The following is a 25,838-nucleotide window of genomic DNA, read 5'->3' on the forward strand; positions in this document are numbered from 1 at the left end:
CTTGTATCCATTCCTAACCGTAGACTTATAAAGCGTTTTATATTTCTATTTTTTTTTTATTCAGGATGAGAATAATGATGGTGAGGGAGCTGCTCGGGCCATGGAGACAAACAGCGTGGCCAGCGGGTCAGACAACAAGGGCCCCAAAGGGGCGGACAGTGACTCTGATGGGGAGGCCCCTAGGCCTGCAGACAGGGATAACAAGGAGGAGTCCCCGCCCAAACGCGGAGGCAGCACCTCTGACATAGAGGAGTCCCCGCCCAAACGCGGAGGCAGCACCTCTGACATAGAGGAGTCCCCGCCCAAACGCGGAGGCAGCGCCTCTGACATAGAGGAGTCCCCGCCCAAACGCGGAGGCAGCGCCTCTGACATAGAGGAGTCCCCGCCCAAACGCGGAGGCAGCGCCTCTGACATAGAGGAGTCCCCGCCCAAACGCGGAGGCAGCGCCTCTGACATAGAGGAGTCCCCGCCCAAACGCGGAGGCAGCGCCTCCGACATAGAGGATTCCCCGCCCAAACGCGGAGGCAGCACCTCCGACATAGAGGATTCCCCGCCTAAACGCGGAGGCAGCACCTCCGACATAGAGGATTCCCCGCCCAAACGCGGAGCCATCACCTCCGACATGGAGGATTCCCCGCCCAAACGCAGAGGCAGCACCTCCGACATGGAGGATTCCCCGCCCAAACGCGGAGCCATCACCTCCGACATGGAGGATTCCCCGCCCAAACGCGGAGCCATCACCTCCGACATGGAGGATTCCCCGCCCAAACGCGGAGCCATCACCTCCGACATGGCGGAGTCCCCGCCCAATCGCAGAGGCAGCACCTCCGACATGGAGGAGTCCCCGCCCAAACGCAGAGGCAGCACCTCCGACATGGAGGAGAAAGAAACCAAACGGGATGCAGCCGGGAGCGACTCTGAGAACAAGAACCGGCCCCCATCCCCTGCCCGGAGCAGACACTCGACTGCACGCAGTGACTCTGAGATTGAGGCGCCCAAACACAAAGCGCAGATAGAGTCTGATGGAGAGGACGGCGGTGAGAATAAAGGGAAGTGGAAGGCTGTAATCCACTCCGACAGTGAGGATGAGGTGGAGGCTCGGCCAGTGAAAGCAGCTGCAGGCAGTGACCAGGAGAAGGAGAGTCCCGCAAAACAGGTGGTGGAAGTTAGTGAGGATGACGACGAGATGCCAAGTAGGTGCAATTTACATCAGTTGACTCTTGATAAGTGCACAATCTACTGATCCCTATTCAAAAATATTTTCTATTCACTTGCTCTAGATATCGACATGCTCTGGTTTAGTACACACATTCATACTACAACAGTTCCATGTTATTGTTTAAACCAGTGGTTCCCAAACTTTTTATAGTCCCGTACCCCTTCCAACATTCAACCTCCAGCTGCGTACCAGGGTCAGCGCACTCTCAAATGTTGTTTTTTGCCATCATTGTAAGCTTGCCAAACACACACAGTATACGATACATTTATTAAACATGAGAATGAGTTTTTGTCACAACCCGGCTCGTGGGAAGTGACAAAGAGCCCTTATAGGACCAGGGCACAAATAATAATATAATAATAATCAATATTTTTGCTCTTTATTTAGGCATTTTACATATAAAACCTTATTTGTTCAAGAAAAAATGTTAATAACCACAGGTAAATGAGAAGGGTGTGCACATAACTCTGCAATGTTGGGTTGTATTGGAGAGTCTGTCTTAAATCATTTCCCACACACAGTCTGTGCCTGTATTTAGTTTTCATGCTAGTGAGGGCCGAGAATATACTCTCACATAGGTACGTGGTTTAACCTGTCTAGGACTGGGGTTCCGCTAGCGCCAACAGCCAATAAAAATGCAGGGCGCCAAATACAAATCTCATAAATCTAATTTCTCAAACATACAAGTATTAGGCACCATTTTAAAGATACAATTCTTGTTAATCCAGCCACAGTGTCTGATTTAAAAAATGCTTTATAGCGAAAGCTCCACAAATGATTGTTAGGTCACCACCAAGTCACAAATGAATCCAGCCACAAATAGAGATAAAATGAATCACTAACCTTTGATGATCTTCATCAGATGACACTCATAGGACTTCATGTTACACAATAGATGTATGTTTTGTTCGCTAAAGTTCATATTTATATCCAAAAATCGTATTCTACATTCAGTAGTTCCAAAACATGCAGTGATATTGCAGAGAGCCACAAGAATTCACAGGAATACTCATAATAAATGTTGATGAAAATACAGCTATTATAAATTAAACTTTAGATACACTTCTCCTTAATGCAACCGCTGTGTCAGATTTCAAAAAAACTTTAATAACCGCCATGTTGGGTTGTCAACATTATTCATAAATAGTATAATAAATATTCACTTACCTTTGATCTTCATCAGAATGCACTCCCAGGAATCGCAGTTCCACAATAAATGCTTGTTTTGTTCGATAATGTCCATCATTTATGTCCAATATATTCTTTTGTTAGGGCGTTTGGTAAACAATCCAAAAGCGCCATCTGGTCCATTCGGAAGAAACGGTTCAAAAAAATATATTACAGGTCGAAGAAACTTGTCAAACTAAGTATAGAATCAATCTTTAGGGTGTTTTTTATCATAAATGTTCAATATTGTTCCAACCGGAGAATTCTATTGTCTGTAGAAAAGCACTGGGACGAGAGAAACCTCAAGTGAAAGCGCGTGACTGAGAACGAGGCTGTAGGCAGACCCCTTACTCAAACATCTCCCATCCGGCCCCCCTTCACATGAGAAGCCTGAAACCACGTTCTAAAAACGGTTGACATCTAGTGGAAGCCTTAGGAAGTGAGAAAATACCCATATCCCAAAGTGTATTCGATTGGGGTGAGTTCAAAAACTACAAACCTCAGATTTTCCACTTCCTGTTTGGATTTTTTCTCAGGTTTTTGCCTGCCATATGAGTTCTGTTATACTCACAGGCATGATTCAAACAGTTTTAGAGACTTCAGAGTGTTTTCTATCCAATACTAATAATAATATGCATATATTAGGATCTGGGGCTGAGTAGGAGGCAGTTCACTCTGGGCATGCTATTCAACCAAAAGTGAAAATGCTGCCCCCTATCCCAAACAAGTTTTAAAGGGCATCGGTGTCTTAACAGCACGTTTTGCCAAGGCAGGATACTCTGAGCACAGCCCTATCCAGAAATCTGGCAGTGGCTTCTGATTAAATTCAATTTTCACAAAACCGCTTGTTGCAATTTTGATGAGGCTCTCTTGTTCAGATGTCGGTAAGTGGCAGGGCATGGAAGGGAGGGCATGAAAGGGATAACAAATCCAGTTGTATTTGTCGTCCGTTTCGGGAGAGTGAAATCAAATTTTATTAGTCACATGTGCCGAATACAACAGGTGTAGACCTTACAGTGAAATGCTTACTTACGAGGCCTTAACCAACAATGCAGTTTCGAAACAATACAGATAGCAGGCAATATTAACCAGGTGAAATTGTGTCATTTCTCTTGCGTTCATTGCACGCAGAGTCAGGGTATATGCAACAGTTTGGGCCGCCTGGCTCTTTGCGAACTGATTTGCCAGAATTTTACGTAATTATGACATAACATTGAAGGTTGTGCAATGTAACAGGAATATTTAGACTCATGAATGCCACCCATTAGATAAAATACGTAACGGAATAAACGTTTTGTTTTCGAGGTGATAGTTTCCGGATTAGTCAAAGGTATATGGTTTAGAGAGAAATAGTCGACTCGTTATAATTCCTGTAATAACTTGCGGCTGAACTTGAAAGGGGTTCCTTCGTTATTTTACCGTTCATGTCTTCCATAGAGAATGTCTTGATCTACTTCAAATAAGGTCTGTGTTTCACGGAGGAGCAGACTGACAGGGGACCATGCAGACAAACTCTGCTTTCTGCACTACAACCTAAAACATAACTGGGATATTGAAGACCCATGAAAGCTGGTGGTTTGTTTTAACATATGTTATTTGAGACTAAATTTATTTTATTTATGTATTATATTAAGTTAAAATAATAGTGTTCATTGTTCATTCAGTATTGTTGCAATTGTCATTATTACAAAAAGGTGTGTGTGTATATGATATATATATATATATATATATATATATATATATATATATATATATATATATATATATATATATATATATATATACACACTGCTCAAAAAAATAAAGGGAACACTAAAATAACACATCCTAGATCTGAATGAATGAAATATTCTTATTAAATACTTTTTTCTTTACATAGTTGAATGTGCTGACAACAAAATCACACAAAAATTATCAATGGAAATCAAATTTATCAACCCATGGAGGTCTGGATTTGGAGTCACACTCAAAATTAAAGTGGAAAACCACACTACAGGTTGATCCAACTTTGATGTAATGTCCTTAAAACAAGTCAAAATGAGGCTCAGTAGTGTGTGTGGCCTCCACGTGCCTGTATGACCTCCCTACAACGCCTGGGCATGCTCCTGATGAGGTGGCGGCTGGTCTCCTGAGGGATCGCCTCCCAGACCTGGACTAAAGCATCCGAGATGAGATCCTCAGACCCCTTGTGAGACCATATGCTGGTGCGGTTGGCCCTGGGTTCCTCCTAATGCAAGACAATGCTAGACCTCATGTGGCTGGAGTGTGTCAGCAGTTCCTGCAAGAGGAAGGCATTGATGCTATGGACTGGCCCGCCCGTTCCCCAGACCTGAATCCAATTGAGCACATCTGGGACATCATGTCTCGCTCCATCCACCAACGCCACGTTGCACCACAGACTGTCCAGGAGTTGGCGGATGGAGCGAGACATGATGTCCCAGATGTGCTCAATTGGATTCAGGTCTGGGGAACGGGCGGGCCAGTCCATAGCATCAATGCCTTCCTCTTGCAGGAACTGCTGACACACTCCAGCCACATGAGGTCTAGCATTGTCTTGCATTAGGAGGAAACCAGGGCCAACCGCACCAGCATATGGTCTCACAAGGGGTCTGAGAATCTCATCTCGGTACCTAATGGCAGTCAGGCTACCTCTGGCGAGCACATGGAGGGCTGTGCGGCCCCCCAAAGAAATGCCACCCCACACCATGACTGACCCACCGCCAAGCCGGTCATGCTGGAGGATGTTGCAAGCAGCAGAACGTTCTCCACGGCGTCTCCAGACTCTGTCACGTCTGTCACGTGCTCAGTGTGAACCTGCTTTCATCTGTGAAGAGCACAGGGCGCCTGTGGCGAATTTGCCAATCTTGGTGTTCTCTGGCAAATGCCAAACGTCCTGCACGGTGTTGGGCTGTAAGCACAACCCCCACCTGTGGACGTCGGGCCCTCATACCACCCTCATGGAGTCTGTTTCTGACCGTTTGAGCAGACACATGCACATTTGTGGCCTGCTGGAGGTCATTTTGCAGGGCTCTGGCAGTGCTCCGCCTGCTCCTCCTTGCACAAAGGCGGAGGTAGCGGTCCTGCTGCTGGGTTGTTGCCCTCCTACGGCCTCCTCCACGTCTCCTGATGTACTGGCCTGTCTCCTGGTAGCGCCTCCATGCTCTGGACACTACGCTGACAGACACAGCAAACCTTCTTGCCACAGCTCGCATTGATGTGCCATCCTGGATGAGCTGCACTACCTGAGCCACTTGTGTGGGTTGTAGACTCCGTCTCATGCTACCACTAGAGTGAAAGCACCGCCAGCATTCAAAAGTGACCAAAACATCAGCCAGGAAGCATAGGAACTTAGAAGTGGTCTGTGGTCACCACCTGCAGAACCACTCCTTTATTGGGGGTGTCTTGCTAATTGCCTATAATTTCCACCTGTTGTCTATTCCATTTGCACAACAGCATGTGAAATCTATTGTCAATCAGTGTTGCTTCCTAAGTGGACAGTTTGATTTCACAGAAGTGTGATTGACTTGGAGTTACATTGTGTTGTTTAAGTGTTCCCTTTATTTTTTTGAGCAGTGTATATAAAAATACATATTATTATTATTATTTTAATCGGCCGATTAATCGGTATCGGCTTTTTTTGTCCCCCAATAATCGGTATCGGTATCGGCGTTGAAAAATCATAATCGGTCGACCTCTAGTACAGACATTGTAATTTATTGCCCTGGCCTCATCTGCATGCCTCCTTGCAGCATGTCTAAGGCAGATGTCATGTCTAAGGCAGATGAGCAGGGGCTTCTGCATTTTTTTTTTTGAGTCAGTAGAAAGGCCCCTTTAGTGTCCTAAGTTTTCATGACTGTGACCTTAATTGCCTACCGTCTGTAAGCTGTTAGTGTCTTAACAACCGTTCCACAGGTGCATGTTCATTAATTATGGTTCATTGAACAAGCATGGGAAACAGTGTTTAAACCATTTACAATGAAGATCTGTGAAGTTATTTGGATTTTTACGAATTATCTTTGAAAGACAGGTCCTGAAAAAGGGACGTTTCTTTTTCTGCTGAGTTTAACTCCATCTATCTGTCAGTATGTTAATGTGATTTTGATATCTATATACTGTTACAGTGAAGAGGAAGAAAGCCATCCTGTCAGACAGTGAAGGTGAGGAGGAGAAGGCTGACGAACCAGGTAATATGACAGACCGGCAGCTGGGCATGTGCAGTTGGGTGGCTCTAGTCAAAAGTAATGTACTGTATGGGGAATAGGTTGCCATTTATGAGGCACACCTTATCTTGAAGTCTATGATGGCTAGCTAGTGTGTGGTGATTAAGGCTGCATCTTAAATTACCCGCTATTTCCTACATAGTGTACATGGTAGTGATGGTAATGATGATAATGATGGTGACTTCTCTTCCTCAGTGGTGAAGAAGAGCCGCGCTGTGTCTGACGATGACAGCTCCGCCAGTGACGCGGGCTCAGAGGCGCACGACAAAACCATGGCCAAACTGCGGGAACTGGGCTCAGAAAGCGAAGACGAGGATGATGGACAGAAGGTGGAAGGAGGGAAGAAGGACGAGAAAACACTGTTTGGTAGCGACAGCGATTCAGGCGACGAGGAAGAGTAAGTATTCTGATCCCCCTCTCCCCCACACACACTCCTTTTTAGTTTAAGTTATGATTTTCCTTACACAAATGACAATTTTGTTGTTTACTTTCGTTTTTATGCACTTTGAGATTCTTACTGTAAGGAAAGTAGTAGTAGTATTTTTATTGTGGAACTTGACATAAATCCAATCAAATGCTTCGTAAACAACAGGTGTAGACTAACAGTGAAATGGTTACTTATGGGTCCCTTTCCAACAATACAGAGTTACAGATAGATTGCAAAAAATGATATTAAAATAGTGACAAGGAATAAATACTTAGTGAATAACAATGAGTAAAAATAACAGTTACAAGTACTGAGTCATTGTGCTGGGGTATGAAGTAGCTATGTACAGTGCATTTGGAAAGTATTCAGACCACTTGACATTTTCCACATTTTGTAACGTTACAGCCTTTTTCTAAAATGGATGAACGTTTTTTCCCCCTCATCAATCTACACACAATGCCCCATAATCACAAAGCAAAACGTTTTTTTTTTTATATATAAATAAAACGGAAATATCACATTTACATAACTATTCAGACCCTTTCCTCAGTACTTTGTTGAAGCACCTTTGGCAGCGATTACAGACTTGAGGCTTCCCGGGTATGACGCTACAAGCTTGGCACAACTCTATTTGAGGAGTTTCTCCCATTCTTCTCTGCAAATCCTCTCAAGCTCTGTCAGGTTGGATGGGGAGCATCGCTGTACAGCTATTTTTTAGGTCTCTCCAGAGATGTTCGAACAGGTTCAAGTCCTGGCTCTGGCTGGGCCACTCAAGGACTGAGACTTGTCCCCAAGCCACTCCTGTGTAGTCTTGGCTGTGTGCTTAAGGTCGTTGTCCTATTGGAAGGTGAACCTTCGCCCCAATCTGAGGTCCTGAGCGCTCCAGAGCAGGTTTTCATTAAGGATCTCTCTGTCTTTGCTCCGTTCATCTTTCCCTCGATCCTGACTAGTCCCCCAGTCCCTGCCGCTGAAAAACATCCCCACTGATTGGTGGAGTGCTGCAGAGATGGTTGTCCTTCGGGGAGGTTCTCCCATCTCCGCAGAGGAACTCTGGAGCTCTATCAGAGTGACAATCGGGTTCTTGGTTCTTGCCCTTCTCCCCCGATTATTCAGTTTGGACGGGCGGACAGCTCTTGGAAGAGGCTTGGTGGTTCCAAACTTCTTCAATTTAATAATGATGGAGGCCACTGTGTTCTTGAGGACCTTCAATGCTGCAGACATTTTTTGGTACCCTTCCTCAGATCTGTGACACAATCCTGTCTCGGGGCTCTACGGACAATTATTTCGACCTCATGGCTTGGTTTTTGCTCTTACATGCACTGTCAACTGTGGGACCTTATATAGACAGGTGTGCCTTTCCAAATCATGTCCAATAAATTGAATTTACCACCGGTGGACACCAATCAAGTTGTGGAAACAGGATGCACCTGAACTCAATTTCAAGTGTCATAGCAAAGGTTCTGAATACTGTTTTTGCTTTGTCATTATGGGATATTGTGTGTATAATGAAGAGGAAAAAATGTATGCAATCCATTTTAGAATAAGGCTGTAATGTAACAAAGTGTGGGAAAAGTGAAGGGGTCTGAATACTTTCCGAATGCACTGTATGTACTGAAAGGATGTGTGTGTGTTGTAGTTAGTATGGTATGCTCTCTCTCGTATAGGAAAATGATTGCAGACATTTTTGGTGACTCTGGCGATGAAGAGGGGGAAGAGTTTACGGTGAGTTGTACAAATCAAATTTTATTCGACACATGCTTCGTGAACAACAGTGAAATGCTTACTTACGGTATCTTCCCAACAATGCAGAGAGAAAGAAAATAGAGAAATAATAGCAAAGTAATAATACATACAGTGAGTAACGATACCAAGTCGTTGGTATCGTACCAAGTCGAGGTAGATACAGTGCCTTCAGAAAGTAGTCAAACTCCTTGACTTTTTCCACTTTTTGTTGTTACAAAATGGGATTAAAATTGATAGATTTTCTTTTTTATCTACACAGAATACTCTGACAAAGTGAAAGAAATGTATGGATTTTTTTTTAATATTGAGAAATAAAACACAAATATACAGTATCTTGATTAGATGCATGTCAGAATCACCTTTGGCAGGGATTAAAGCTGAGTCTTTTGGGTAAGTCTCTTAGAGTTTTGCACACCTGGATTGTACAATATATATTTTTTTAGCTCTTATTGTTGATCATTGTTAGACAGCCATTTTCAAGTCTTACCATAGATTTTCAAGCCCATTAAAGTCAAAAATGTAACTATACCACTCAGGAACATTAGTCATCTTGGTAAGCAACTCCAGTGTATATTTGGCCTTGTGTTTTAGGTTATTGGCCTGCTGAAAGGTGAATTTGTCTCCCAGTGTCTGTTGGAAAGCAGACTGAACCAGTTTTTTTTGTTGTAGGATTTTGCCTGTGCTTAGCTCTATTACGTTTCTTTTCATCCCCCCCAAAAACTCCCTAGTCCTTGCCGATGAAGAGCATACCCATAACATGATGCAGCCACCACCATGCTTGAAAGTATGAAGATTGGTACTCAGTGATGATGTTAGATTTGCCCCAAAAATAATGCTTTGTATTCAGGACAAAAAGTGCAAACAAATTTTGGAATATTTTTATTCTGTACAGGCTTCCTTTTCACTCTGTCATTTAGGTTAGTATTGTGGAGTAACTACAATGTTGTTGATCCATCCTCAATTTTATTCCCATCCCAGCCGTTAAACTCTTTGTAGTGACTGGGTGTATTGATACACCATCCAAAGCATAATTTATAACTGACATGCACTGTCAACTGTGGGACCTTTTTATATAGACAGGTGTGTCTATCCAAATCCAATTCATAGAATTTACCACAGGTGGACACCAATCAAGTTGTAGAAACGTCTCAAGCATGATCAGCGGAAAAAGGATGCACCTGAGTAAAAAGGGTCTGAATATTTATGTTAATAAATGTGCAAAAGTGTATTAAAAATAACTGTTTTTGCTTTGTCATTATGGGGTATTGTGTGTAGATTGAGTTTTATTTTAATCCATTTTAGAATAAGGCTGTAACGTAACAAAATGTGAAGTGGTCTGAATACTTTCCCGAATGCACTAAGTTTGGTTGAAGATTGGAGCAAGCCCATTTAAAAACACTTAGAATTAATTTGTTGCCAGCCTGGGGTCATGCACTCCCCATAAAACTTATTTACCCCTCGAACCTTTATTATTCAGTAACATCAAATACCGCCATAACGTCAAATTTGAAGAACACAGTGAAAAGGTCGAACTACCATATCCCGTCCTTTTCAGATCTGTGAACACCAAGGGTCGGTTTCCCAATCATAGATCAAGCTTAATGAGTCTGGGAAACCGCCCCCAAAAGGTTTAGGGACTCTCGGGAATTGTTTAGACACCGAAACTATACCGCATCTGATTCCTGTTCCCTACGGCTGATGTTGTTGTTTCTGCACCAATAGGGTTTCAATCAGGAGGATCTGGAGGGGGATAAGAGCCAATCTCAGGCCTCTGCAAAGAAAACAATGGCAGATGACTCTGATTCTGATGAGGGCGTGGACAGGGGTGGTGGCCAAGAGTGAGTAATCTCATGTATCTCCGTCAATGTTTTTTCAATCAGTCGATTTTCCACTTGCCACGATACTTTCATTCTATAGTGGAGGCATGGCTGACTCTGTTTCTATTCAGCACCAGTTTCATGTCGGACTTTGACGTGATGCTGGCTCGTAAGAAGGCCCAGAGCGGGAAGCGACGGCGGAACCGCGATGGGGGAACGTTCATCAGTGATGCTGACGACGTGGTCAGCGCTATGATCACCAAGATGACAGAAGCTGCAGAGGTGAGGTTCTGGCCCCAAAATGTGTGTTCTCTCATAGGTCTTCACAATACTGGTGTGGGTGTACCATTCTATGTGATTTACAGGAGGACAGAACACTGAACGCTCAGAAGAAGCCAGCGTTAAAAAAGCTGACCCTCCTCCCCACTGTTGTTATGCACCTGAAAAAGTGAGTCCATCCATGGCTCTCGATACTACCACAAGCCTTAGTCTATAGACACTGAGTGTAGAAAACATTAGGAACACCTGCTCTTTCTATGACAGACTGACCAGGTGAAAGCTATGATCCCTTATGGATGTCACTTGTTAAGTCCTCTTCAATCTGTAGATCAGGGGTTCTTAAACTTTTTCAGCCTGGAACCCAAATGAGAAATTCTCATAATTTCCTGGGACCCAAGCTTAGGAACGTATACGTAAATATTGGTACATTTCATTGCCCTTATGCCGAAAACAAATGCAATATAGACAAAAACGAATACCAATTAAATTAAATAGCCATATCAATAGCTAATCATGTTTATTTTCCCCCATTTAAAAACTCTGACATATCTGTCTAGGTTGGAGCTGTTGCTGTTAAAATTCCATAACTAATTTCCATTCTGAACTGGAACAAACTGATTGATCACATCACACAGATGCATAACAGAACTGACATGCAGGCTTTTTGATAGTGCAACCCTAAGTATATGATCAGACCTACTGTAGAAATTATTGTCGAAAGAAAGTCTAGGTTGGAGCTGTTTCTGTTAAAATAGAAGTCATCATTTTTATTCTGAACTGGAATAAACTGATTGATCCAGGCTGTATCTCATCCAGACGCGATTGGGAGTCCCATAGGCGGCGCACAATTATCCCAGCGTCGACCAGGTTTGGCTGGGGTATGCCGTCATTGTAAATAAGAATTGGTTCTTAACTGACTTGCCTAGTTAAATAAAGGTTCAATTTAAAAAAAAACATTCACACAGATGTAGACCAGGAAAGGCACACACACACACACACACACACACTCACACAGTTCTAATGAGAGGTGTGTGGCTGGTTGAAGTTTTCAACGAGCAGGTCTATTCTGGGATCAGTTTTTGACAGTACAACACTGAGGTCATGCTCAGCATTGAGACTGTTTCTGTACTTGTTTTTTAAGTAATCCAGAGTTGAGAACCCTGACTGACATGGGCATGTGGTACCAAACTAGACCAGAATATCTACTGCTTTCTCAGGCAGGAGACCGCTTCCTGCTGTAGATGAGAAACCCAGAACTTTGTGTGTGTTTGTTTCAAAGTATCTTGCTTCAATCAGTTTATTCCAATTCAGAATAAAAATGATGACTTGTATTTTAACAGCAAAGGTTCCAACCTAGACTTGTTTTCAACAATAATTTCTACAGTAAGATGTACAGTAGGCCTGATAATTTTTCATCTTAATCTGTACTGTTACTTAGGGTTGCACTATCAGTAGCTGGCTAGCTTGCTTTGGCTAACGTTAGCTATTACCTGTGTACAAGGCCAGGGGATTATTTGAAAGAGAAACTCGCATATAACGTTACTACTATGAGATAGTACTCCCTTATTTCTGCTTAACACCTGTTTATAAAATGACAACAATGCCTTGCTAGCTGACTTACTTTTCCACTGTCGAAGCACTGTTTCCTGTAGCATTCTGCCCTGTTCTGAAATAATTCCCTGGGTATACCGTCACGCTGTGGATGTTTGGTCATGACGTGTCGTTATATGAATTTGTTCGTTTTGATTGACTCATTACTAAGCACTTCCCCGCACAAAACACATTGAGGGAGCTTCTCTTTATTTCTCAAAGTTTTCGGTGTATTGGCGTTTCATGACGATTGAGCTCAGTCAAAACTTGTTGCTAGCATGAGTCCATTTGATGACAGCGGTGAGTGTTGGCGAGTGGGAATGACAAGTCAGTGGCTGACAGCGCATCGTCTGCTGCTGAACGACAGCGCTGCATCGTGTGTCGCCGAGTGATCTTCAAGAAAACTGCGAATTACACGGGCGTCTCCCTATCGCGCAGCTGCCAAGCTGAGCAGAGACCGCAGTTGCACTTGGCCAAATCAATTCCAATAATTAAATAATTATACATTTACTCTTGACGCATCGCGACCCATCATTAACATACTTTGAGAAAGGCTGGTGTAGTTGAAGGGGAGGAGACGGGTTAAACAATGTTTTTTAAGCCTTGAGACAATTGAGACGGATTGTGTATGTGTGCCATTGAGGTTGAATGGGCAAGACAAAATATTAAAGTGCCTTTGAACGGTGTATGGTATTATGTTCCAGGCGCACCTGTTTGAGTGTGTCAAGAACTGCAATGCTGCTGTGTTTTTCATGCTCAACAGTTTCCCGTTGGTGTCAAGACTAGCCCACCACCCAAAGGACATCCAGCTTTCGACACCTTGTAGAGTCCATTCCCAGACGAATTGAGGCTGTTCTGAGGGGAAAGGGGGGGTGCAACTCAATATTTGGAAGGTGTTCCTAATGTTTTGTACACTCTCTGTGTGTGTTACAGGAGGTTCGTGGCACCTTTAATTAAGGGAGGATGGGCTCGTGGTAATGGCTGCAGCGGACTGAGTAGAATACTATCAAGTACATCAAAAGTGTAGTTTGATGCCATTCCATTCGCTCCGTTCCAGCCATTATTATGAGCCGTCCTCCCCCTCAGCAGCCTCCACTGGTGTGTACAGTACCAGTCAAAAGTTTGGACACACCTACTCATTCAAGGGTTTTTCTTTATTTTCTACACTGTAGAATAATAATGAAGACACAAACTATGAAATAACACATATGGAATCATGTACTAACCAAAAAAGTGTTTAAAAATCCAAATATATTTTGTTTTAGATTCTTCAAAGAAGCCACCCTTTGCTTTGATGACAGCTTTGCACACTTGGTATTCTCTCAACCAGCTTCATGAGGAATGCTTCAACAGTCTTGAAGGAGTTCCCTCATATGCTGAGCACTTGTTGGCTGCTTTTCTTTCACTCTGTGGTCCAACTCATCCCAAACCATCACAATAGGGTTGAGGTTGGGTGATTGTGGAGGCCAGGTCATCTGATGCAGCACTCCATCACTCTCCTTGGTCAAATAGCCCTTACGCAGCCTGGAGGTGTTTTGGGTCATTGTCCTGTTGACGAACAAATTATATTCTCACTAAGCGCATACCAGATGGGATGGCATGTTGCTGCAGAATGCTGTGGTAGCTATGCTGGTTAAGTGTGCCTTGAATTCTAAATGAGTCACTGACATTGTCGCCAGCAAAGCACCATCACACCTCTTCCTCCATGCTTCATGGTGGGAACCACATGTGCAGAGATCATCCGTTGACCTACTCTGCGTCTGACAAAGACACGGCGGTTGGAACCAAAAATCTCAAATTTGCACTCATTTCCACCGGTCTGATGTCCATTGCTTGTGTTTCTTGACCCAAGCAAGTCTCTTCATCTTATTGGTGTTTCTTTGCAACAATTTGACCGTGTTAACTCTAATGAACTTATCCTCTGGAGCAGAGGTAACGCTGGGTCTTTCTTTCCTGTGTCAGTCCTCATGAGAACCAGTTTCATCATAGCTCTTGGTTTTTAAAAATGTTCTTGCAGAAACTTTCAAAGCTCTTGACATTTTTTCAGATTGACTGACCATCATGTCTTTAAGTAATGATGGACTGTCGTTTCTCTTTGCTTATTTGGACTGATCTTGCCATAATGTGGACTTGGTCTTTTACCAAATAGGGCTTTCTTCTGTATACCACCCCTACCTTGTCACAACACAACTGATTGGCTCAAATGCATTAAGATGGAAAGAAATTCCACAAATTAACTTTTAACAAGGCACACCTGTTAATTGAAATCCATTCCAGGTGGCTACCTCATGAAGCTGGTTGAGAGAATGAAAAGTGTGTGCAAAGATGTCATCAAGGCAAGGGGTGGCTACTTGAAGAATCTCAAATATAAAATACATTTTGATTTGTGTAACAGTTTCTTGGTTACTACATGATTCCATATACCTGTTTCATAGTTTTGATGACTTCACTATTATTCTTCAATGTAGAAAATAGTAAAAATAAAAGAAACCCTTGAATGAGTAGTTGTCTGAACTTTTGACTGGTGGTGTGTGTGTATACACATACAGTGCGTTCGGGAAAGTATTCAAACCCCTTGACTTTTTCCACATTTTGTTACGTTAGAGCCTTATTCTAAAATTGATTAAATAGTTTTTTCCCCTCATAAATCTACACACGATACCTCATGATGACAAAGCAAAAACAGGTTTTTAGAAATATTTTCAAATGTTTTCAATTTTTTTATATAGACCCTTAACTCAGTACTTTGTTGAAGAACCTTTGGCAGCGCATACAGCCTAGAGTCTTCTTGGGTATGATGCTACAAGCTTGGCACACCTGTATTTGGGGAGTTTCTCCCATTCTTCTCTGCAGATCCTCTCAAGTTCTGTCAGGTTGGATGGGGAGCGTCGCTGCACAGCTATTTTCAGATCTCTCCAGAGATGTTAGATCAGGTTCAAGTCCTGCCTCTGGCTCGGCCACTCAAGGACATTCAGAGACTTGTCCCGAAGCCACTCCTGCATTGTCTTGGCTGTGTGCTTAGGGATGTTGTCCTGTAGGAAGGTGAACCTTCGCCCCAGTCTGAGGTCCTGAGTGCTCTGGAGCAGGTTTTCATCAAGGATCTCTCTACTTTGCTCCGTTCATTCTTCCCTCTATCCTGACTAGTCTCCCAGTCCCTGTCGCTGAAAAACATCCCCACAGCATGATGCTGCCACCTCTGCTTCATTGTCGGGATGGTGCCAGGTTTCATCCAGACCTGACCCATGTCATTCAGGCCATAGAGTTCAATCTTGGTTTCATCAGACCAGATAATCTGGTTTCTAATGGTCTGAGAGACTTTAGGTGCCTTTTGGCATACTCCAAGCGTGACATTTTTGGGTACCCTTCCCCCGATCTGTGCCTCGACACAATCCTGTCTCGGAGCTCAACGGACAATTCCTTCGACCTCATGGCTTGGTTTTTGCTCTGACCTGCACTGTCAACTGTGGGACCTTATATAGACAGGTGTGTGCCTTTCCAAATCATGTCCAATCAATTGAATTTACCACAGGTGGACTCCAATCAAGTTGTGGAAACAGGATGCACCTGAGCTCAATTTCGAGTCTCATAGCAAAGGGTCTGAATACTTATGTAAATAAGATAATTCTGTTTTCTATTTCATGTGCAAACATTAAAAAAAAAAAAAAATATTTAAAGTGCTTTGGCATTATGTGTAGATTGCTGAGATTATTTAATACATTTTTGAATAATGCTGTAATGTAACAAAATGTGGAAAAAGTCAAGGGGTCTGAACACTTTCTGAAGGTAGTGTGTGTTTATATACACTACCGTTCAAAAGTTTGTGGTCACTTAGAAATGTCCTCTTTTTAAAAAAAAATTAAGAAAAGCAACAACAAAAAATGTCCATTAAAATAAGTGTTTTCTAATGATCAATTAGCCTTTTAAAATGACAAACTTGTATTAGCTAACACAACGTGCCATTGGAACACAGGAGTGATGGTTGCTGATAATGAGCCTCTGTACGCCTATGTAAATATTCCATAAAAAAATCTGCCGTTTCCAGCTACAGTAGTCATTTACAACATTAACTATGTCTACACAGTACTTCTGATCAAAAACAAGGACATTTCTAAGTGACCCCAAATTTTTGAACCGTTTGTGTGTGTTATTATATATATGTATACACACACACACACACTCTGAGTGTACAAAACAGGGACACCTTCCTAATATTGAGTTCCACCCCCTTTTTTCCCTACGAACAGCTTCAATTCATCGGGTCATGTACTCTATAAGGTTTCGAAAGCATTCCACAGGGAAAGTGCCCATGTTCACTCCAATGCTTCCCACAGTTAAGTTGGCTGGATGTCCTTTGGGTGGTGGACAATTCTTGATACACACAGGAAATTGTTCAGCGTGAAGACGCCAGCAGCGTTGCAGATCTTGACACTTAAACAGGTGTGCCTGCAACTTACTACCATACCCCGTTCAAAGGTACTTGTCTTGCCCATTCACCCTCTGAGTGGTACACATACGCAATACATGTCTCAAGGCTTTAAAAAAATGTATCTTTAACCTGTCTCCTCCCCTTCATCTCTACTGATTTTGAAGTGGATTTAACAAGTGACATCAATGAGGGATAATAGATTCACCTGGTCAGTCTGTCATGGAAAGAGCAAGTGTTCTTAATGTTTAATGTGTACTTGGTGTGTGTATATAATACCTGTCAAATTTGGACACCTACTCATTTCAGGGTTTTTCTTTATTTTTACTATTTTCTACATTTTAGAATAATAGTGACGACGTCAACACTATGAAATAACATATGGAATCATGTAGTAACCAAAAAACTTTTGAACAAATCAAAATATATTTGAGATTCTTCAAGTAGCCACACTTTGCCTTGATGACAGCTTTGCACACTTGGCATTCACTCAACCAGCTTCATGAGGTAGTCTCCTCGAATGCATTTCAATTAACAGGTGTGCCTTGTTAGAAGTCAATTTGTGGAATGTTTTCCTTCATGCGTTTGAGCCAATCAGTTGTGTTGTGACAAGGTAGGGGATGGTATACAGAAGATAGCCCTATTTGGTAAAAGACCAAGTCTGTATTATGGCAAGAACAGCTCAAATAAGCAAAGAGAAATGACAGTCCATCATTATTTTAAGACCTGAAGCTCAGTCAATCCGGAATATTTCAAGAACTTTGAAAGTTTCTTCAAGTGCAGTCACAAAAACCATCAGACACTATGATGAAACTGGCTCTCATGAGGACCACCACAGGAAAGGAAGACCTAGAGATCAGATCAAATCAAAGTTTATTTGTCACGTGCGCTGAATACAACAGGTGTAGTAGACCTTACAGTGAAATGCTTACTTACAGGCTCTAACCAATAGTGCAAAAAGAAAGGTATTAGGTGAACAATAGGTAGGTAAAGAAATAAAAACAACAGTAAAAAAGACAGGCTATATACAGGCAGTGATGCAACCGGTCAGGATGCTCTCGATGTTGCAGAACCTGTATAGCCTTTTGAGGATCTCAGGACCCATGCCAAATCTTTTTAGTTTCCTGCGGGGAATAGGCTTTGTCGTGCCCTCTTCACGACTGTCTTGGTGTGTTTGGACCATTCTAGTTTGTTGATGTGGACACCAAGGATCTTGAAGCTCTCAACTTGCTCCACTACAGCCCCGTCGATGAGAATGGGGGCGTGCTCGGTCCTCCTTTTCCTGTAGTCCACAATCATCTCCTTAGTCTTGGTTACGTTGAGGGTTAGGTTGTTATTCTGGCACCACCCGGCCAGGTCTCTGACCTCCCTATAGGCTCGCTCGTTGTTGTCGGTGATCAGGCCCACCACTTGTGTCGTCTGCAAACTTAATGATGTTGTTGGAGTCGTGCCTGGCCATGCAGTCGTGGGTGAACAGGGAGTACTTGTGACTGAGCACGCACCCCTGGGGAGCTCCAGTGTTGAGGATCAGCGTGGCAGATGTGTTGTTACCTACCCTCACCACCTGGGGGTGGCCCGTCAGGAAGTCCAGGATCCAGTTGTAGAGGGAGGTGTTTAGTCCCAGGGTCCTTAGCTTATTGATGAGCTTTGAGGGCACTATGGTGTTGAACGCTGAGCTGTAGTCAATGAATAGCATTCTCACATAGGTGTTCCTTTTGTCCAGGTGGGAAAGGGCAGTGTGGAGTGCAATAGAGATTGCATCATCTGTGGATCTGTTTGGGCGGTATGCAAATTGGAGTGGGTCTAGGGTTTCTGGGATAAGGGTGTTGTGAGCCATGACCAACCTTTCAAAGCACTTCATGGCTATGGACGTGAGTGCTACGGGTCTGTAGTCATTTAGGCAGGTTGCCTTTGTGTTCTTGGGCACAGGGATTATGGTGGTCTGCTTGAAAAATGTTGGTATTACAGACTCAATCAGGCACATGTTGAAAATGTCAGTGAAGACACCTGCCAGTTGGTCAGCACATACCCGGGGCACACGTCCTGGTAATCCGTTTGCCCCCGCAGCCTTGTGTATGTTGACCTGTTTAAAGGTCTTACTCACGTCGGCTACGGAGAGCGTGATCACACAGTCGTCCGGAACAGCTGATGCTCTCATGCATGCCTCAGTGTTGCTTGCCTCGAAGTGAGCATAGAAGTGATCTAGGACAGTTAACTCTAATGAATTTATCCTCTGCAGCAGAGGATAAGTTCATTAGAGTTAACTGCACCTCAGAAATTGCAGCCCTAATAAATGCTTCAGAGTTCATCTAAGTCACATCTCAACATCAACTGTTCAGAGGAGGCTGTGTGAATCAGGCCTTCATGGTCAAATTGCTGCAAAGAAACCACTACTAAAGGACACCAATAAGAAGAGACTTGCCTAGACCAAGAAACATGTGCTATGGACATTAGACCGGTGGAAATCTGTCCTTTTGTTCTGATGAGTCTAAATTTGAGATTTTTGGTTCCAACCACTGTGTCTTTGTGAGACGCAGAGTAGGTGAACGGATGATCTCTGCATGTCTGGTTCCCTCTGTAGCATGGAGAAGGTGTGATGGCGTGGGGGTGCTTTGCTGGTGACACTGTCTGTGATTTATTTAGAATTCAAGGCTTACTTATCCAGCATGGCTACCACAGCGATTCGCCATCCCATCTGGTTTGCACTTAGTGGGACTATCATTTCTTTTTCAACAGGACAATGACCCAAAACACACCTCCAGGTTGTGTAAGGGCTATTTGACCAAGAAGAGTGATGTAGTGCTGCATCAGATGACCTGGCCTACACAATCATCCAACCTCAACCCAATTGAGATGGTTTGGGATGAGTTGGACTGCAGAGTGAAGGAATAGCAGCCAACAAGTGCTCAGCATATGTGGGAACTCCTTCAAGACTGTTGGAAAAGCATTACAGGTGAAGCTGGTTGAGAGAATGCCAAGAGTGTGCAAAGCTGTCATCAAGGCAACGAGTGGCTACTTAGAAGAATCTAAAATATAAATGTTTTTCTTTAACACTTTTTTGGTTACTACATGATTCCATATGTGTTATTTCATAGTTTTGATGTCTTCACTATTATTCTACAATGTAGAAAATAGTAAAAACAAAGGAAAACCCTTGAATAGGTGTCTCCAAACTTTTGACTGGTTCTGTGTTTGTATGTATATATGTGTATGTACAGTTGAAGTCGGAAGTTTACATACAGCTTCGCCAAATACATTTAAACTCAGTTTTTCACAATTCCTGACATTTAATCCTAGTAAACATTATCTTTCTTCGTGCAGTTAGGATCACCAATTTTATTTTAAGAATGTGAAATGTCAGAATAATAGTAGAGAATGATTTATTTCAGCTTTTATTTATTTCATCACATTCCCAGTGGGTTAGAAGTTTACATACACTCAATTAGTATTTGGTAGCATTGCCTTTTTAAATTGTTTAACATGGGTCAAATGTTTTTGGTAGCCTTCCACATGCTTCCCACAGTAAGTTGGGAGAATTTTGGCCCATTCCTCCTGACAGAGCTGGTGTAACTGAGTCAGGTTTGTAGGCCTCCTTGCTCGCACATGCTTTTTCAGTTCTGTCCACAAATTTTCTATAGGATTGAGGTCAGGGCTTTGTGATGGCAACTCGAATACCTTGACTTTTTTGTCCTTAACCCATTTTCCACAACTTTGGAAGTATGCTTGGCTTGGGGTCATTGTTCATTTGGAAGACCCATTTGCATCCAAGCTTTAACATCCTGACTGATGTCTTGAGATGTTGCTTCAATATATCCACATAATTTTCCTTTCCTCATGATGCCATCTATTTTGTGAGGTGCACCAGTCCCTCCTGCAACAAAGCACCCCCACAACATGATGCTGCCACCCCCGTGCTTCACGGTTGGGATGGTGTTCTTGGGCTTGCAAGCCTCCCCCTTTTTCCTCCAAACATAACGATGTTCATTATGGCCAAACAGTTCTATTTTTGTTTCATCAGACCAGAGGACATTTCTCCAAAAAGTACGATCTTTGTCCCCATGTGCAGTTGCAAACCGTAGTCTGGCTTTTTTATGGGGATTTTGGAGCAGTGGCTTCTTCCTTGCTGAGCGGCCTTTCAGGTTATGTCGATATAGAACTCCTCCAGCATCTTCACAAGGGCCTTTGCTGTTGTTCTGGGATTGATCACCAAAGTACGTTCATCTCTAGGAGACAGAATGCGTCTCGTTCCTGAGCGGTATGACGACTGAATGGTCCCATTGTGTTTATAATTTGGTACTATTGTTTGTACAGATGAACGGGGTACCTTCAGGCATTTGGAAATTGCTCCCAAGGATGAACCAGACTTGTGGAGGTCTACAATTTTTTTTCTGCGGTCTTGGCTGATTTCTTTTGTTTTTCCCATGATGTCAAGCAAAGAGGCACTGAGTTCGAAGGTAGGCCTTGATATACATCCACAGGTACACCTCGAATTGTGATACAGTGAAATAATCTGTCTTTAAACAATTGTTGGAAAATGTACTTGTCATGCGCAAAGTAGATGTCCTAACTCACTTGCCAAAGCTAGTTTGTTAACAAGAAATTTGTGGAGTGGTTGAAAAACAATGACTCCAACTCCAACCTGTATGTAAACTTCTGACTTCAACTGTGTGTGTGTATATTTTATATATGTATATATTTTTTAAAACTCTGACTGAATGATTAGAGTTTAAAATAGAATGTAGTACCATTGAGTTTATGTAGCACATAGGTGTTTTGGATGCGTATATGGTCTGACGTATGTGTGCGTTCAGGCAAGACCTCAAGGAGACGTTCATCGACAGCGGGGTGATGTCGGCTATCAAGGAGTGGATCGGCCCGCTGCCAGATAAGAGTCTTCCGGCCCTCAAAATCAGAGAGGATCTCCTCAAGATTCTACAGGAAGTAAGTGCTAGGTATTCCATTTCCGCAACCCCCCCCCCCCCCCCCCGAGACGTCACCATGGTTTTTAATATTTATAAAGACCTGTGTTTTCATATGGTTGTCCGTTCTCCCCCCAGCTCCCCAGTGTGAGTCAGGAGACTCTCAAACACAGCGGGATAGGCCGAGCCGTCATGTTCCTATACAAACACCCCAAGGAGTCGCGCCCCAACAAGGACCTCGCCCTCAAACTCATCAGTAAGTCCCCTACATACCTATACTCAAAAACATATCAGATGTGCATTTAATCATGTGCATCTGTCTGAAGTAATAGCTGACCCAAGTATTGTCAGACTGAGTCAAGTAAAGAATGAATTAGGTCATTAAAGGGTTAAAAAGATTCTCTCATTTTCACTCAACTGTTTCATAGTGGTGTTTTTTTTCAAGTTCCAGCAGCTTCTAGTTAGCATGTAGCAATGGGACACGGCCCCTCTGTAGAGGTTTGAGTGTTGGTGTTATTGCTAGAGTATTAGTATTGATAGTGGGTATTGATACTTGCCGTGTCTGTACAGACGAGTGGTCCAGGCCCATCTTTGGCCTGACGTCTAACTACAAGGGCATGACACGCGAGGAGAGACAACAGAGAGACCTCGACCAGCAGATGCCGCAAAAAAGACGCCTCAGGTAAATGTGCGCACACACACCCCGGGGTTTCCGTTAGGACAATGTGGAGCTGGAAAATGTGACCAGGAAGATTTTTATTTATTTACCCATATGCTTTGGGTGCATAACATATTAGAGCGTACACCAACAGCGCTCAGAAGGATAGATATCACATTTAGATTATGGCAACTCATGTATTAAAGAGGACAATGAAGCATTTTCAAACTTTTATCGAAATGCAATTCGCGGGAAAACACCTTTCTAAACAGTTCACCTGATAGCGGTTATGATATGTGACAGAGATTAAAATCTAAAGATTTTTCAAACTTTACAGTTGGCACTATGCATTGGGGCAGGTAGCGTTCTCCTGGCATCCGCCAAACCCAGATTAGTCTGTCAAACTGCCAGATGAAGAAGCGTGATTCATTACTCCAGAGAATGCGTTTCCACTGCTCCAGAGTCCAATGGCGGCGAGCTTTACACCACTCAAGTCGACACTTGGCAATGCGCATGGTGATCTAAGGCTTGTGTGCGGCTGCTCCACCATGGAAACCCATTTCATGAAGATCCAGATGAACAGTTGTTGGTGCTGACGTTGCTACCAGAGGCAGTTTGGAACTCGTGGTGAGTGTTGCAACTGAGGACAGACTATTTTTTACTTGCTTCAGCACTCGCCTGTCCCGTTCTGTGAGCTTGTGTGGCCTACCACTTCATGGCTGAGCCGTTGTTGCTCCTAGACGTTTCCACTTCAGAATAACAGCACTTACAGTTGACTGAATCAGCTCTAGCAGGGCAGGAATTTGACGAACTGACTTGTTCTGAACCTGCAGTACCTCCGGAAAGTATTCAGATTTTGTTACGTTACAGCCTTATTCTAAAATGGATTGAAAAAATAAACAATCCTCTGCAATCTACACACACTACCCCATAATGACAAAGCGAAAACGGTGGTAGCAGAATCATGCTGATGTTTTTTAGCGACAGGGTCTGGGTGACTAGTCAGGATCGAGGGAAAGTTGATCGGATCAAAGTACATAAAGCTCCTTGAAAACCTGCTCCAGAGCGCTCAGGAACTCAGGCTGGGGTGAAGGTTCACCTTCCAACAGGAAGTTTCATTGTGTATCTTGTTTGCTCTGTTATTTTTTTTGTATTAATTAGTAATTTTACCATTCTCGAAGTTGAAACGTTGTTTACGGAGTTCACTACCTGCTACACGGTTTATTTTATAACCATCATTTATGAGATTTATCCATTTTTTTCATTGTCTTTTGTTTGTAGTGCTCCATGTGAGTGATGAGCCTGTCTGTTATCTCTGTCCTGATAATGTTGAGGAAGTATGTGCACCTGAGCACGCGTACAAGTACCTGGCCTGCAGAATGATAATATATTACAATTATAGTTCCTCACAGTAAGCTATTTTGAAATATCTTATCAACAGTCTCCCCCTCGATAATCACCAATCCTCTGTGTGAAAGAGCAATGGAAATTATAGGCCTACTGCTGCATTGGCCTATAGGCTATGAATTCCATGCGCTCATTTCTTCAGCCGCCAATGGATCACGGTGCGTCAATGTGTCCATATGGCAGAGGCTGGTGATCTCGCATTAGTTGAGTTAACTTTCAGATTTGTATAATTTTAATCCAGATTTTTATGATTAACCACTTGACAATGATTTTAAGAAAGAAAACGTTATTATTGCAATGAAACTGTTCCACGAAAATGCTCCTGTGAAAATCAAAACTAGCACGCAGAATAGTAGAAATGGTAGGATAAATTGCATGCTTCCCTCAACTTGAAACTCACGCACTGCACTGCCTATGAAGTCTTTATAAAATAATTTCCTCCCAAGTTTCTATGCTTGAATTTAGCCTATAGGCTACTTTGAAGCAAGGTAAGACATGCCTCGTAATATGAAATAAATTCAGGTTTCAAACAATTAAGTATATTTTCATAATGCATACTGCCTCTAGCTCATATTGTAAGTTGGTGGGTGATGCGCTGATAGCCTGTTTCCTGCACTTGAATGGTAAATAGTTGTGCTTCAACTACCAGTTGAGAAATAAAAAATAGTCCTTTTCAATCGTGCACCAAAACGGTTTTAAACACGCGATTTGCATTTAGAATTGTTGCGCAGTAAATGGGCTTATTATAAAAGCCCGTTTTACTCCAGGAGAAATCCTGCACAATATAGGCGGTGATAGTTGGATAAATAAGATACTAACGAAAATACACACAGGCCAATTTAATTCCACTAAATTATGCAAATTAACCTATAAGCATGACTGTCAAATGTATTTTCATCAATTAATAAAACGCATTATTTTGCAATGGGATTTTGTTTCGCCGGGTCATTTTTATCGGCTTCATTTTTTTCAGCGGATGAAAGCCTTGCCGGCTAATGGAAACAGTTAACACACTCATAGATGTCCCACACATATACTCACTTGTTATACAATATACCCCCTTAAACACATGCATGCAGTTGTCTCATGTGATCACAGTAGACATGATTTGTTCACTCCAACCCACCCTTTCCAGCTCATTGTCCCACTGTTCCTATCTATTCCTCCTGCCTGTCTGTCATTCATCCACTTTTCAGTCCTCACACTCCTCCTTTCACTGTGTCACTCTGCTCATCTTTGTCAAATCCACCCTCTCTCTCCATGACTGTCTACTTCCCAACGTGGTGTGTCTCCTCCCCCCCCCCCAGTCAGCCCCAAAAGATGGAGAGGTCCAAGGAACCGGATGTCTTCTCCCTGCAGCAACTCAGGTTCATGGTTGCATGATTGCTCCGCCACACGAGTGACTTTGGCTGCAGTCAGATGTTCAACCCCCCCCCCCCCCCCCCCCCCCAGGTTGTTTTTTTCCCCCAGAGACAATGATAGTTGTTGGTATGAATGATAGTAGAAGAGTCAGATTGAGCCTAGAGTTACTGAGGCTTTCTTGTGAGTATGGCTTCATTTTGAGCAGTGTTAATGGTGAGGGTTAGAAAGGCTGCTTTGTAAGCGTGTTTGTGTGGGAGATTCTGTTCATTTTAACCATGTTGGAGCAGTGTTTGCCGTTGTAACTCTTACCATGTCTGTCAGAAAGCTAAAACGCGTCACTGGGCCAGGGCTTCGATCTTGGCACAAAGCAGAGTATAGCTATGGCTCTCTTCCTCAGTTAGCAGTGAAGGTTGTCTGGCCATTTGCCCTCCCGCTGACCTTTAAACCCTAACCTCTGTGTACTTCATATCCTCTTGCTCTTCAAATGACATTTCTCTCCAGTTCAGGAATAAACATCTTTGTTTTTTTGGTGTTTCTTCATATAGCCTGTATGTAGCCAGTACGCTTTGTTTGGGTGTGCATTGTGTGTTAGAGTTCAATGCTTTAT

The 25,838-nt window shown here is 43.0% G+C and overlaps 1 protein-coding gene across 2 annotated transcripts in view; it reads left to right on the forward strand.

Annotated features, from left to right (window-relative positions):
- Positions 1–25,838, forward strand: part of LOC120018466 (protein IWS1 homolog) — a 32,370-nt gene that overhangs the window by 3,654 nt on the left and 2,878 nt on the right. The window contains exons 3-13 of one of the 2 annotated variants that reach the window (XM_038961691.1): positions 65–208; positions 251–1,193; positions 6,508–6,570; positions 6,802–7,003; positions 8,698–8,755; positions 10,499–10,614; positions 10,725–10,875; positions 10,959–11,041; positions 21,697–21,826; positions 21,943–22,060; positions 22,375–22,486. In XM_038961691.1, coding sequence (XP_038817619.1) covers positions 65–208; positions 251–1,193; positions 6,508–6,570; positions 6,802–7,003; positions 8,698–8,755; positions 10,499–10,614; positions 10,725–10,875; positions 10,959–11,041; positions 21,697–21,826; positions 21,943–22,060; positions 22,375–22,486 — 2,120 coding nt within the window. Of the gene's footprint in view, positions 1–64; positions 1,194–6,507; positions 6,571–6,801; positions 7,004–8,697; positions 8,756–10,498; positions 10,615–10,724; positions 10,876–10,958; positions 11,042–21,696; positions 21,827–21,942; positions 22,061–22,374; positions 22,487–25,838 lie in introns of both variants that reach the window. The other variant, XM_038961690.1, reaches the window with a different exon arrangement.

Source organism: Salvelinus namaycush, chromosome 23, assembly GCF_016432855.1.
Source record: "Salvelinus namaycush isolate Seneca chromosome 23, SaNama_1.0, whole genome shotgun sequence".
Taxonomy (NCBI): domain Eukaryota; kingdom Metazoa; phylum Chordata; class Actinopteri; order Salmoniformes; family Salmonidae; genus Salvelinus; species Salvelinus namaycush.